This window comes from Anoplophora glabripennis, unplaced genomic scaffold (assembly GCF_000390285.2).
Source record: "Anoplophora glabripennis isolate ALB-LARVAE unplaced genomic scaffold, Agla_2.0 scaffold5, whole genome shotgun sequence".
Taxonomy (NCBI): Eukaryota; Metazoa; Arthropoda; class Insecta; order Coleoptera; family Cerambycidae; genus Anoplophora; species Anoplophora glabripennis.
This window is the reverse complement of record NW_019416525.1, coordinates 3,388,014-3,401,200: the sequence shown is the minus strand read 5'-3', so window position 1 is coordinate 3,401,200 and position 13,187 is coordinate 3,388,014. Positions and strand designations below refer to the sequence as shown.

Genomic DNA, 13,187 nt, shown 5'->3' with positions numbered 1-13,187 from the left:
AATTGTTGTTATTAAATGTGCTGAAATTTAGATTTTCTCGGCAATTATTCCAGGCGGCCAGGAAATCACTTTGAATCTGTGTAGGACGCCAAATACGTCCAAAGACTGGTACGTTTATTACGAACAAATTATTTAAGAACGTAAAAAATAGATGGCTTAAGAAATGAGATACAGGAAATTACGTAAAATGTCCCATGTTTTATTTTAGGATCGCCATTTAAAAAGCTTATCAGTGTTGCCTCTTTGTTTCTCTTTTTAACCAACGGTATGAAACTAACGGGGTGGTAGTGGTGAAATTGCAAAGAACAATGATTTTGTAAGAAGAGATTACATGGCTTTTCGACATTAAAAAAAAATCGGGTATTTAAAAAAAAAAACTGCAACAGGATCGACATTCACCAAAATAAGTTTCAGCTCCATAACCCCTCGGAAAAGGCCATCACAACGAGACGAATGTTTTCACAGAGACGAATTTTCTAATCTCGACGCAGGCACCACTGCGGGACCCTAACGGAGCCAGCCTGGATTGCGTTCGGACGTCGACCAGAGTACCGTGCAGGATCGGAATCTGGCCAGTGCATATATGTACCAATTTTTTTACTTTTGTCTTATGTACAAACGTTATAACTTTCACGTTTACCATTAATTGAATGAAGAATTGCAATAAATCTCACAAATTTTCAAAAATCAAAAACTGAGTTAAATTTCTCCAAAAAAATTTAACGAGCTTTACGCCCCCATATCTCTCGTAGCTCATACTACCCAGGGGTGAAGATCCTGCTAAAGCTTCCATACACAAGCTCCTAAAGCTTCCATACCAGGCACTTCAAAGCGGCGTCACAAAAACTTTTATAAACTTAATATTTTTTAGGGACGCCGTGTAGGAGAGAACGGTGCGAAACGATTTGCGAAATGAATTATCTCAACGCGAGTTAGTGACCATTCAGGCATTTCAAACGTAATAAGACACCGCCGAGAGAGATAAGAGATAACAGAAATGTAAGTCGACTTGCGAGCATAGCCCCGGACCTCATACTTATCGGGCATTTATCATGTTACATGGACGATGACATCACGATGAAGTTTTAATGAGCAAGTTCATTGGATTACCACTAACGGAATTGCTGCTAAATAAACCACCAGTCTAGCTACGGACACGTTTATTTTACAAATGCGTCTGGAGATTAAACTGTTAAATCGTTAGTTGCAACTGCCAAGGTGTGCATTCGTCCATTCGTTCGCGGGATTTAGATAATTGCCGTCGTTCGCATCTTTCGCCCCACGCTTTGTTTCCAAATCGTTGTTTTCATAACTCATACACAGTCTGTAAGTACGTGTACAACGGAAGACCAGATAATATGTACTTAATAAAATGCTTGTATACACTGATTCTGTATTTGTCGGCGCCCAACCGTGAAACCTTTGAAAAATCGAAAAATTTATTTAAACATGCTAAAACTGAATTTGTTATAAAATGTATTAGGTACAAACTTCCCTTCCAATCATACACTAGGCACAGAAATTAAGGGATATTAAAAAAATCCCAAAATTATGGATGATTTTCAAAGAGCTATAACTTGGGGGGAATAAAAAAAAGAAAATTGAAGCTTCAAGTGTCTAGTTTTCAGATCGCAGTTTAAAATTTTTTAGCGTTAGCAGTTTTTGAGTAATCGTAAGAAAATCAACGGGGAAAAAATTTGTAAAGGACCCCGCACTTTTCTTATGGGAAGTGGGTTTCGGCCAATTTTTTTGAAACTTCGCAGGTTGATAGTTCTTAAGATGTAGATCAAAAGTCTCAATGGGCACAAAGCCCCAAATCCACCCCTTCCCCTCCAAAAACTGCCTCAAAGTAGCGATAGTTTACTTGTCGTTTTATGAAAAAAAGATTCAGATAAAAGTTGTTTATTTCAATGATATCTAAAAAAAACTATTCTTGTGTTTTTTTCGAAAAATCAATGTTTTAGCTTTAAAACGCCGCCAAAGTTTAACACAGAGTATACGTATGATAGCTGTAGATATATGTACACGTGTGTTAAGTTTCACAGCGTTTTACAGCTTGAATATTACTTTTTCGAAAAAATCACAAAAAAACTTTTTTTTTTAGATTTAGTCAAAATAAATAACTTTTACTTGAAATATTTTTTCATAAAATCACAAATAAACTTTCTACAGCTATATAAACAATTAAATTGTTAATAACAATTTTCCTGACCCGATTTCGTAAAATTGAGTTGCAGATTCGATTTCAGTGTGAAAAAATACGTGCAAAAAATATACGTGCAAATATACGTGCAAAAAATACGTGCAACTATAAAATACAGTAATCTGGAAAATCCATAGGCTGATTCGTAGGGGGCGGGGGGTGTGTGAGGGGCGGAATCAAGTGGAGCAGTTTGATAATCAAAAATGTGGTTGTTTGGGGTCGTTGTTGGGTTGATTAAAAAAAATAAATTGTTTTACATGCAGAAATCAGTTAAATCGCCCCCGCTAGTTGGAGGCAGTTTTTTTTGGGGGGGGGAAGGGGTGGATTTGGGGCTTTGTGCCCATTGAAACTTTTGATCTACCTATATATTAAGAACTATCAAGCTGCGAAGTTTCAAAAAAATTGGCCGAAACCCACTTCCCATAAGAAAAGTGCGGGGTCCTTTTTGCTTTTTTTAAAAAGGCCTATAAACTTAAAAAAAATTTTTTTTGGTAATTTCATTATAAAGCTCTTTTAGATAATTTAATTATCTTTGTTTGAGTGATTCCGGAGCCTTGTACGATTATTGCTGTCAGATGTACCCTGATAAAAAGTAATTTCTTGTCCAAAATGATGGTATGAAAAGTTCCCAAAATATGAAAATGCCCAAAATCTTTACCAAAAAAATACAAACATACGTTTTCGGACTGGCTGGTTGTGTCAGATTTCAGAGCGGTCCGCCCTGTATAGGTGTAGGTATATAAACACGCAATTATTTTTCCACGTCGAGCGTTTAAGTGAGGTATTTGTTTTTTCCTAAGTGGAGCAGCACTGTAAACATCGGGCACACGTCTCTGTGTCATCTGAGTGGTTAACGTCAGGCATAATTAGTCGTTTCCGGCTGGGTCGGTGCTAATCGTTTGAAATCCGAATATCCTGCCTTATTTTGGTTTGGCCATCTAACATCCTTCTCTGTGATTTACCGCAGCTGTGGATCGCTCGGCGTTAAGCGTTCAAATGCAAATGATCGACTTGAGTTGAGCTCGTTTATTCGTGATTCATTTGTTATTCATCGATTACCTCGAATCCTCTGATGATAAATTAATGACTCCATAAAGCCCTTTGTTATTCTACAAAAACATTTTTCATAATCGGCTGTAATTGATGGACTAAATAATTGTATTTTTATCAGCGACGTAAGATGTAACCGAATCGCCGAATTACTCCCACGTTATTAAGAAGCTCCACCACAAAAACGGGCATATTCGCGAAATCCAAAAATTACACAGTCGCGAGATAAGACTGCTGAAAAATTACAACAAAATAATAACTTTTATGTATGTGTCGCTGCTGACGAGCACTTGACAAATTCAGGAAATCCAAAAATCGCAAGGCGCCTGATAATCTATAACGTAGATAGTTAAACAGGTACACAAGGGTCAGATTCGGTCTATACAATTTCAAAAGACATTTTGTTGCGGGTTGCCTAAATATGTGACGTCACACTATAAGAGTCTATTACAGCGAAGTAATTGATTTTTATTTGTGTGTCGCTGCTGACGAGCGCCTGTCATTGTTTTTTGGGCTACACTGACACAAGTTGTTTTTACATAGACTTTTGTGATAGATATATCTAAAATCAGAAACCCTTTTTATAGAAGAAAATGTGCCTCATTTGTCTCAGATTGTTTACTTAATTATTCCACATAGTTAAAGTAGCTTCATAGGGATTTTGAGATAATGAAAGCGAATTTGGAAAAACATATTTTTAAATTTAAACAATATATTGATAGGTACGATTGTTTTGTTATTTTTATGAGTATATTGCGGGGTAAATACAATACAGTCAAAAAACAAAGGACAATCGCGTTTGCCGTTAATGGCCCCTTTGATTTGTGTTATTTTTTCCCAATTATATGTAAACACATTTCGCCAAGGGAACGAGGCGTTGGTTTATTGAGATTTATCTTCTGTAAACAAGGCTACATCAACGGAATGGTAATTAGGGTTTTAATAGATTTGATTTTTTGTGTGTTAGCTTTTCGGCAAGTCCGACACAAACAAACAGGAGTGTGCAATTGATAATCGCTACCCAATTGCCAATCAGATTAGCTGTAGGGGACTTTATTTTGTGTTTTGCAACCCAATGTGATAAAATACTTAAACAACGAACCGTATGCGTGTAGATTTTTCAAAACGAAACTTTTTTACTACACTTTCCAATATACAAACTTCTGAAAACTCGATATTTGGGAAACCGTGCAATTAATTAATTTGCCTAATTGAACATTTCCTCGTTGGAAAGAGTTAGTTTCAATTTTCAGCGCCCATATGTAACGAAATACAAGTTTAAAGGCGGTGTTAACAAATGTTTCAGAAAGTTGGAAACCTGAACTTCCCTTTACCCGACAATCAGACCACTCCTAACGTTCTGAGCGACATCGGCACTATTAAGTGGCCTATAAAGTTTATCACTTAAGGGTGACAATGAACCATCTAAATCTTGAATATCCTGCCAACAATTCATTTATTATAATTGAGATTACCACCCCCCTTGTTTAAGGGTTCGCTTGTGGGGGTTCCCGAACTCTTTGTCTTCGGAACTTCGGTTGTTTTCCTAATAATTCCGTGTCGTAAGGAAAACCGCTTACGGGAAACTTTTTTTAAAGGACTTCCATATCGGTTGTGGCGAATTTCCGGCAGACTTTTACTAACTTCAGTGGTAATAAAGCGTCTCAATGAATTTTCCGTTAAACCGCAAGGGTCTTAACAAGGCGATAACGGCGTTTAAAATATATTATCGAGCGAGCGTATTGGCGGAATTAAAATTTAAACCCATTCATGCCTACATTTAATGTGGTCGACGTGAAACAGATGTCCCGGTACTCATTTGAAGATTTTTTATGAAGCGCTTCCTGTTATTCGCGGTTTAAGAGCCTGTTTAAATATGCAATAACTTAAAATCGACGGGAATCGCTAAACAAGGTGATTTAGCGCGGCTCCTCTCCAAACTGTAGGGAATATCTGCTACGAAATATTGTCATTTTACAAAATCATTTTTTTGCGCATTTTACGGTGTTTCAAAATGTATTACTCCTAATATGTCGTGCTTTTACAATACAGGGTGTTAATAAACACGTCGGGGCGTTTCTTTGAATGATTTTAAGGCGAAAGAATCTATCGGTCTAGCAGACCACATGTGTAGATTCATTTGTGGCGTTAATTTAAATAATTATTAATAATTTACTTAATTACTTTTAGAGTGAATTATAGAAGAAGTGCAAAATTAATTTTACACCGACTGAACTGGAGTCAAAGTAACCGAAAATCTGGGGTGTAATTTGCTACAAAATTTGTATGAGTGTATCCCGTCGGCGTGACGAGCAAAAGCAATCTCCCGTCAAGAACTAAACGGGCAAAAGCGTTTTATTTGATAGCTTTGAAATATTTGAAATAATAAACTGGGATTAAATTAACTTCAACAACTGTTCGAAAAGCAGAAAAAAAAACTAGCGCTCGAACGCCGATCGGCGCCCGTGACGTTTTGAATAATGGTATGCCAAAATCACAGGTCGGCGTAGTCATTTTCAATGTTAATTGTATATAACCGAAGCGTGGATACAAAAAAAAAACTAAAAACCCCCGTAGCATCCCCCGCTCCCCCACCGAACAAAACAAACGTTCGGCTATTGATTGATGATGAATTTATTTGTTCTTGGGCATGCACGAATGTGTGTTTTTGTAAAGCAATTACTGGATTTTATTGCTTTAATTAAGGTTCATTTGGCGTACTGGTTTTACGTAAATTAGCCATAAATTATTTGCATACTGAATTGATAATTAATTGCACAATTTTAATACATTTAAAATGAAATTATGTTTGCAAACGCTCCAAATTAATTAAATCATTGACAGACCCGTACGCTCCTATTATAATATCATAAATTAAGCTCTTCATTTAAACATTACCAGGCAGGTCACTGTTTTGTTACATTTTTCACATATTTGTACGAGGCCTCTAATAAAAGCTTTTAAAGAAACGTATATTTTATTATCAGCTTTCGCATCCACTCTATTTTATAGATTTTAAGTGCTACAGACAAATTCAATTAAAAAAAAACAAAAATTAAAGAAAATAAATTTTTAGTTGATTTTCGAAAGGCTGTAACTTCGCGAAAAATGATCGTAGAGCAATTAAAAAAAAGTAAATCGAAGCTTGGAATTTACAGTTTCAGGATCTGAAAGTCAAACATTTTTATCACTGACCACATTTAAAGAATCACGAGAACTCCAGGAGAAACAATTTTTTCCAAATTTTTGCTACCCTTTCGAAAGGCCCACGGGCTTGAATATTTTTTTTAAGCAATCCCACCCGTCAGCTCTTTTAGTTTGATCCATCCTCTTTAATTTGAGCAGTTCAAGAGCTTTGTACGATGATTTGTCTCCGAGTTATCCTCGTTCAAAACAAAAATTATCTGTTTGGCTTCAATAAATTAATTACCTACTCTTGAACTAAACCGCACAGAAAATCTAAGCAGACTTTTGAAAACTTCAAGGTATCCTCTATAAGACGATCCTGTCGTTTTTTTTATAAAAAAAATTTCAATGCAAGAAATTGATTAAAAAAAATTAAAATATTACGTATTTAAGGATTTTCGCTAAACTTAACCTAACTTTTTTTTTTCTTCTGCAAATCTCGAATACTTACCGAGTTCTCTAGCGGACAAATCGTTTCCACGAGCTTTACAATCATTTTAAAAAGTTTGATGTTTTTTACGTGATTAGTCTTTGTCATCGGTGGTAACAGAACAGCATGAATACAGGATATTTCTATGAGTGATTGTATTAATTATATTCAGTGTTCGGATATCTTTTGCATACCTTGACTGGTATCGAAGAACATCGCTTGACTTGATTCGATTAAGATTAAAAAAAAACATTGAATTTGTTTGAATTAGCCCAATACCCCCTCTCCACTACGAACGCAAAGAAGTAAGAATGGCGAGAACGAAAAAGGAGTGTTTATATTTTGCATCAACAGTCCAAAATAAACAACGGATAATTCATTAACAAACTTAAGACTTAATTGCCGCAAAACACGCCCCTCGGTGAACTGAACAGTTTAAGTGTATTTATAAATTTCCCGTTTTGTATTATTTACGAAGAGGCGTTCGTTAAAATTTATATTAGCGAGAACGCATAAGTTCCACACCATTGAACTGAAAACAGAGAGCATACAACTTTTGAAAAATTAACTCGAACATATGTGACAGATAGGTTCGGCCTGAAGCGGGGGATACAGGGTGACCCCGATAAGTTCCCCGATCCTTACTTAGAAATCAATATTTATCATGTTGCATTTAAAAAAAACTAAGCGTTTTTTTTTTTCAAAATAACCTTCAATTGCTTTTTAAAAGTGATACTTAATATAGTTTGCTTGCAAGGCTAGAAATTTACTTCACCGTCGTACAATTTTGGTACACCCTGTACAACTAAAAATAATTTTATTGACTATAAATTTATCTGTACCACATTATAAAATTTTAACAAATAGGCTGTGACATCGAATATAAATAGAACGCTATTAGAGTCTCGGTTTCTGTGATGACTTTATTTATCATCCACCATTTTGAAGCGGCCATAAGTATATTTTTATTGACTGTTAAATTGTAAATATCCCGCTAAATTATTTGCAGTTACATTTTCGTTTTACTACTCCACACGAAGCGGCTATAATCAACAGATCAAATCAAACAAATTTAGCCGTAGACGTTTTTACTTTGTCGCTTATCAAAATGGCACAAAATGCAATGCAGCCGCAGGGTATAATTAGGTTTAGATTATTTTTGGTTAAAGGTAAGTTTCCACCGTGCCTTAAATATTTTTTGTTTTTTTTTCGGTCTAAAAACAGGAAATCCAAGAGAGTCGATAAATCCGTGTAGGATATTGACCGATAGACAGAACCACTACTACAATATTGTGGTTGATATTTTTCTCAATCTATTACATGTGGTTAATACAATAATACAAGTCATTGTTGCATGTTTGTAAAGATAATAACGTAGTTATAGAGGTAGAGCTCATTTCACAGATATGACTTATAAAAATAAATATTTTGGAATGTTAAGGAAAATCTGATAAAAACAAATTCTTCCCAGGCGATGTCGGCAGATCTCTCACACTCTTATTATAGAAACAAGAGCCAAGCTTGGAGTTCAAAAAGGCTAATAGTAAAATACCTAATTATAACGACCCAAATGTCGACAGTGGTATAACCCAGACAGACAGACAGACTGTTAAATTAATCAAATATACCGAGTTCCTATCCGGGGCCGAAAGTACGCCTTGGCAAAATACTGGCATCTTTCTGCCGTCAAATATTGATTTCTATATTGGTGCATTATTAGGGTCGAAGGGTGATATTAAAGGCAATTTAATTGTGTACCTAGGCACAATAGTTTTATGCTCTAAAATTTATAATATACTGTCTTTGTGATGTACTCATCTATAGGAAATATTCCATATTGCATAAAGCGAACCTGAATATAATTAACAAAGAATTAATATCGGTTCCACAATATGTTTAATTAGTGACTCAAGGCTTTACGAGTATATCGAGTGGCTCTAACAAAATTCACTGTTGAATAGAAACATTAGTAAAAATTTACTATTCCTTACTTTTGAATTGTGAAACAGTATTTATGAAATACAAACGCCGTAATAATAAATCTAACGCGGATTTAAAAAACCAACAACAAATTTTAATTTATTTTAGAACAGAAATATTGGTAAATATTTTTACCCTTCACTTCTGAATTGTTAGCAATATTTATTGATGAATTATAAACGTTATAACAAACATTTGATGTGGTCTGTAAAAATAACAATTTTTTCGTTTATTTCAGAATAGAAGCATAGGTAAAAATTGTGTATTTTTCACTTCCGAATTGTAAAGCTGGCTGAATTCATTTATTGACAAAATATGAATGTTATATCAATAAATTAAATGCGGTTTTAAACAAGATATATTTTTTTCATTTATTTTAAAACAGAAACTAAGTAAACATGTTTATTCTTCACTTCTGAATTGAAAAGCAGGTTGAATTAATTTACCGATTTGATACAAAAGTTATAACAATAAATTTAATTAATAATCGGAATTAAGGAACCGCCACGACGTACCTAATAAATGAAATTAGGGATATAAAATAAAATTAAAACACATTTAACCAGCTTTAACACTTCTTGTTGATGTTAATGATGTGTAGTTCTCGTTTATGGTACAATAAAAGTTTAAATGAGGAAGCGGCTAAGTACCGGCTTAGAATTTACGCCATTACGAATTCTAACTTATACTTAGCTCATTGGCAGCATGAATATATTTCAAAGCGAACTGCATTTACATTGCGCTTACTTTGTAGTGTCTTTCATCCGTTTTACTACCTTGGACGCAGCTAAGTGAGACTTAATTTAAGAATTTGTTAAACGACGCTAAACTGAAGCAAAAATAGCCCGAAACACGACACAGTCTGCCAGATGACATCCTCGACATGAAAGTGACTTAATTTTCGCGAAATAAATGTAATAATTAAACTAAAACGTTATTTGTTCCACCGAATGGTTTCGAGATTCCTTCAGAGCTCGGGCTGAAATTTTATGTGTTATTGACTGCACTATTAATATCTGATCCTTGTAAGTTTGTAGGCAATTAACACCAACACGAATCTCTAAAGGGACTAAATGAGCGCTGGTATGAGACAGCTGCCGCAGTAACTCATCACGGCCCCCCTCCCTCCCCCCTCCCCTACCCCCGCGAACCCTCAAAGAGTGCTAAACGCCAGTGATTGTGAGATTCCAGCTATTAAGTAAAAAGCTTCATCATTAATAAACCTGAAAACTCTCTTTGCCGTCGCTCCCGTACAGATGTTTTTATTTTGCTAAATATAAACATTACTGAATTGCTTCCAAATGCACAATAAACGGTTTTAATGATCACTTTCTTCGGCGACGCGACGGCCTGAGTCTATTTACGAACTGGATTAACCATTTTTGATATCTGAGCGATTGATAATATACGTTTTGATTATATAGTTAACGCTACCCTTACACTTAACCGTAAAGATAAATAAATAAAACATTAAGTGTTTAGTTTTTAGATTTATTTAGTAATTAACTTCTTAAAAACACATATAAATCAAATATAAATCTACAACATTTTGATCTCTTTCAATTCGATCTTTTACAAGTTTATCTAAACACGGAAAATAAGCCAAATCCCAGTAACTAAAAACTGGCACTATTAAAAGTTTACAGTTTCATTCTCACTTTAAAATTTAAAATAAACATAATTGTGCACGACAGCATCAAAGAAATGAAGGAACATGATCATTACACTTCAGTTTTTCATATATTAAAATTAATTTTTTCGCATTTTTCATCATCTACTTTAGAACAATCACAATGTTATAAAATTTGTGTATCAGCATAAGTGGCGTGGTTGAAAGTTTCAAGGTTCTCAAAATATCTACTGTATTTATATGAACTAGTAGTGGATCCAAAATAGACCATTGTGGAACACCAGATAAAATGGATTTCAAATGCACGTCATTCTAAAATATGGCGGAGGAGCCGATATCACAGAAATAAAAGTTACCTGAAATTACTTCGATAAGTGCAACTCACTCACAGGGTGCCTTTTTAAATCGGTGTTTATCTTTTAACACGACGTAAATAGAAAAGTAAAAACATTTTTACTTTATTAAGTCTAGGTCTCTCTGGCTATGGCTTCACGACTCAGTGCTTGCTGTCAGAAGCATTTTCCCCGAATTATTTCCCCCACCAGTTCTTTATTTTTCATGTAACCCTACAGATACAAATCGCATGGATTGTAATCTAGAACCTTGAAATGGCTCATTGCGCTCTATCCGCCCGTTGCGAAATTCACTAGTTCTTTAATGAAAATGTTCAAAAAATATTAAGATTAAGAGTCCTTTGTTACATCTGAGAAATATTTGCATTTCCGCTGGATTAAATTCAATCTATTGTAGATTTACCCTAAAGCGAGAAGCCAGTATTGCTGGTCGTTGTTGGCACTGCCAACTTAGACACATAATATATAAGATATGACGGAATTATAATGAAATTTCCTAATTGTGAAGCTTCCAACAAAAGCATTCTGCTCTTTTAATATTATTTTGAGGAACTTAAGTGAACAAAAAAGTAATTATGCTGTTTTTTAAATTCATTTTATATCTTACGTCATTTAAATCACACGATTTTTTTACCGGTATTTCAGTAAACATGGGAAATTATTGGGCCTACCTGTGTCTCAGTGACGTTAAGGAGTTTGGCCATCTCGGACCTCTCACTACTACTTAGGTACTTCTTCAGTTCGAATTGCTTTTCCAACTCGAATATCTGCCGTCCTGTGAAGGTGGTCCTCGCTTTTTTCTTCTTGTTTTTGTTGTCCGCGTCTTCGGAGATGGTTTCTGGGTCTACCGCGGCGTTCTGGCCCAATACCTGGATGGAAGGGGGTGGTACTTTCAGATCTAGCGGCTCCCGGGTCTTTTTCCTTTTCCTCGTAGGTTCTGAAAAGAAAATATCCGCAAATTAGACCGCAAATCGAATCCGAAATTAATAAACTAAAAATTTTACACTTAAAAGGACTTTTTAGCTGAATTTATTTGGGTGATAAATACTTAATCTCGACAATGAGTAGCTTCTTAGCTTAGTTATCAATGGAGGAACTCCGATAAGCTAACAAACCAGTATAGCTGATTTTGCGGTGACAGACAATAGAAAAACAGGACGTGGTAAATTTTTGTGGCATAGAAGGATACTTATATTATCGGTATGTTTCTATACAATGTAATAACATGAATAAACAATATTTTCTAAAAATACTCAAGCTTCGATCAAATTTAGTATAGTAACGAACGAATTAGTCATACAATTTTTTTATTATCTGTAAAATAAACCAAAGCAAGTCGATACGTTTTTTTTTTTTTTGTAAAAATGCATTTCACATAAAAAAATGTTATCTGCGTGAATATTTCAATAAGCTTCCGAATTCTAAGTATCCTTAATCTTGTAATTAAAGCTCCCAAATATAGATATAAAAGAGTACAACTTATTGATTTATTTTACAAGCAATTACTTAGAGCGTTCTCGCATGTTATAGTTAAATAACAGCCTATTAAATAACATTTATTGGACCCTTTTAAATAATAACGTACTCTGGTATCAAGCCGGTTTATTAGGCCTGTACCAAAACATCGTGTTTCGCACTAAAATCTCTATTATAATCGTTGACAAACAACAGTATATTTTTAATGAGGCATATACTTGGATATAAACGCCATTGTCTTTACCGCATAATGTTAACTTGTTTTGATACGTATACGAATTGGGACCGAAGAAAACAAGGGGTCAGTAAGGTAAGTATCTATAAATCAAAGCACGTGTCTTACAAAAATAAGATAATAAAAACAATTTTCTTAAATCCAATGTAAAAGAAGATAGAAACAGATTATTTAAAACGCGACAAAAGTAGAGTCGTTACAACTTGAATAAAAAAATTCATTGTATGAACCATAGGTATATGTTAAATTGCATGATGATCCCAATCCCAATGTATTCTAGTAGCTGCTAGCCGGTAACCAATAAACAATAAATAATAATGCAATTGCAATTGTCAGGGAATAAATGAAATTATATAGTGACGTTTTATTATCAAAACACAGTGCATTCATAAATACTTGAACAAATGAATTGTTTAATCTATGGATCGGTAATTAAAATATTTATTGTAGTTTATTTTCACATAAAAGCGAATAAAATGCACCTAAAGCATTTCAGAAATGTTTTCATCGAACTGTTTAATAACGTATTACAAATTAAAATTAATTGTAACGTTTCACGTTAAAAGAGTTTCCTACTGTAATTATTATCAGTTACGCGTTATCCCAATTAATAATTGTTTAATTAACTTTGTTTTATTGTTTCC

The 13,187-nt window shown here is 34.4% G+C and overlaps 1 protein-coding gene across 1 annotated transcript in view; it reads right to left on the bottom strand.

Annotated features, from left to right (window-relative positions):
- Positions 1 to 13,187, bottom strand: part of LOC108906788 (hematopoietically-expressed homeobox protein hhex) — a 28,759-nt gene that overhangs the window by 14,073 nt on the left and 1,499 nt on the right. Inside the window, exon 2 of the mRNA XM_018710148.1 lies at positions 11,504 to 11,769. Coding sequence (XP_018565664.1) covers positions 11,504 to 11,769 — 266 coding nt within the window. The remainder of the gene's footprint in view (positions 1 to 11,503; positions 11,770 to 13,187) is intronic.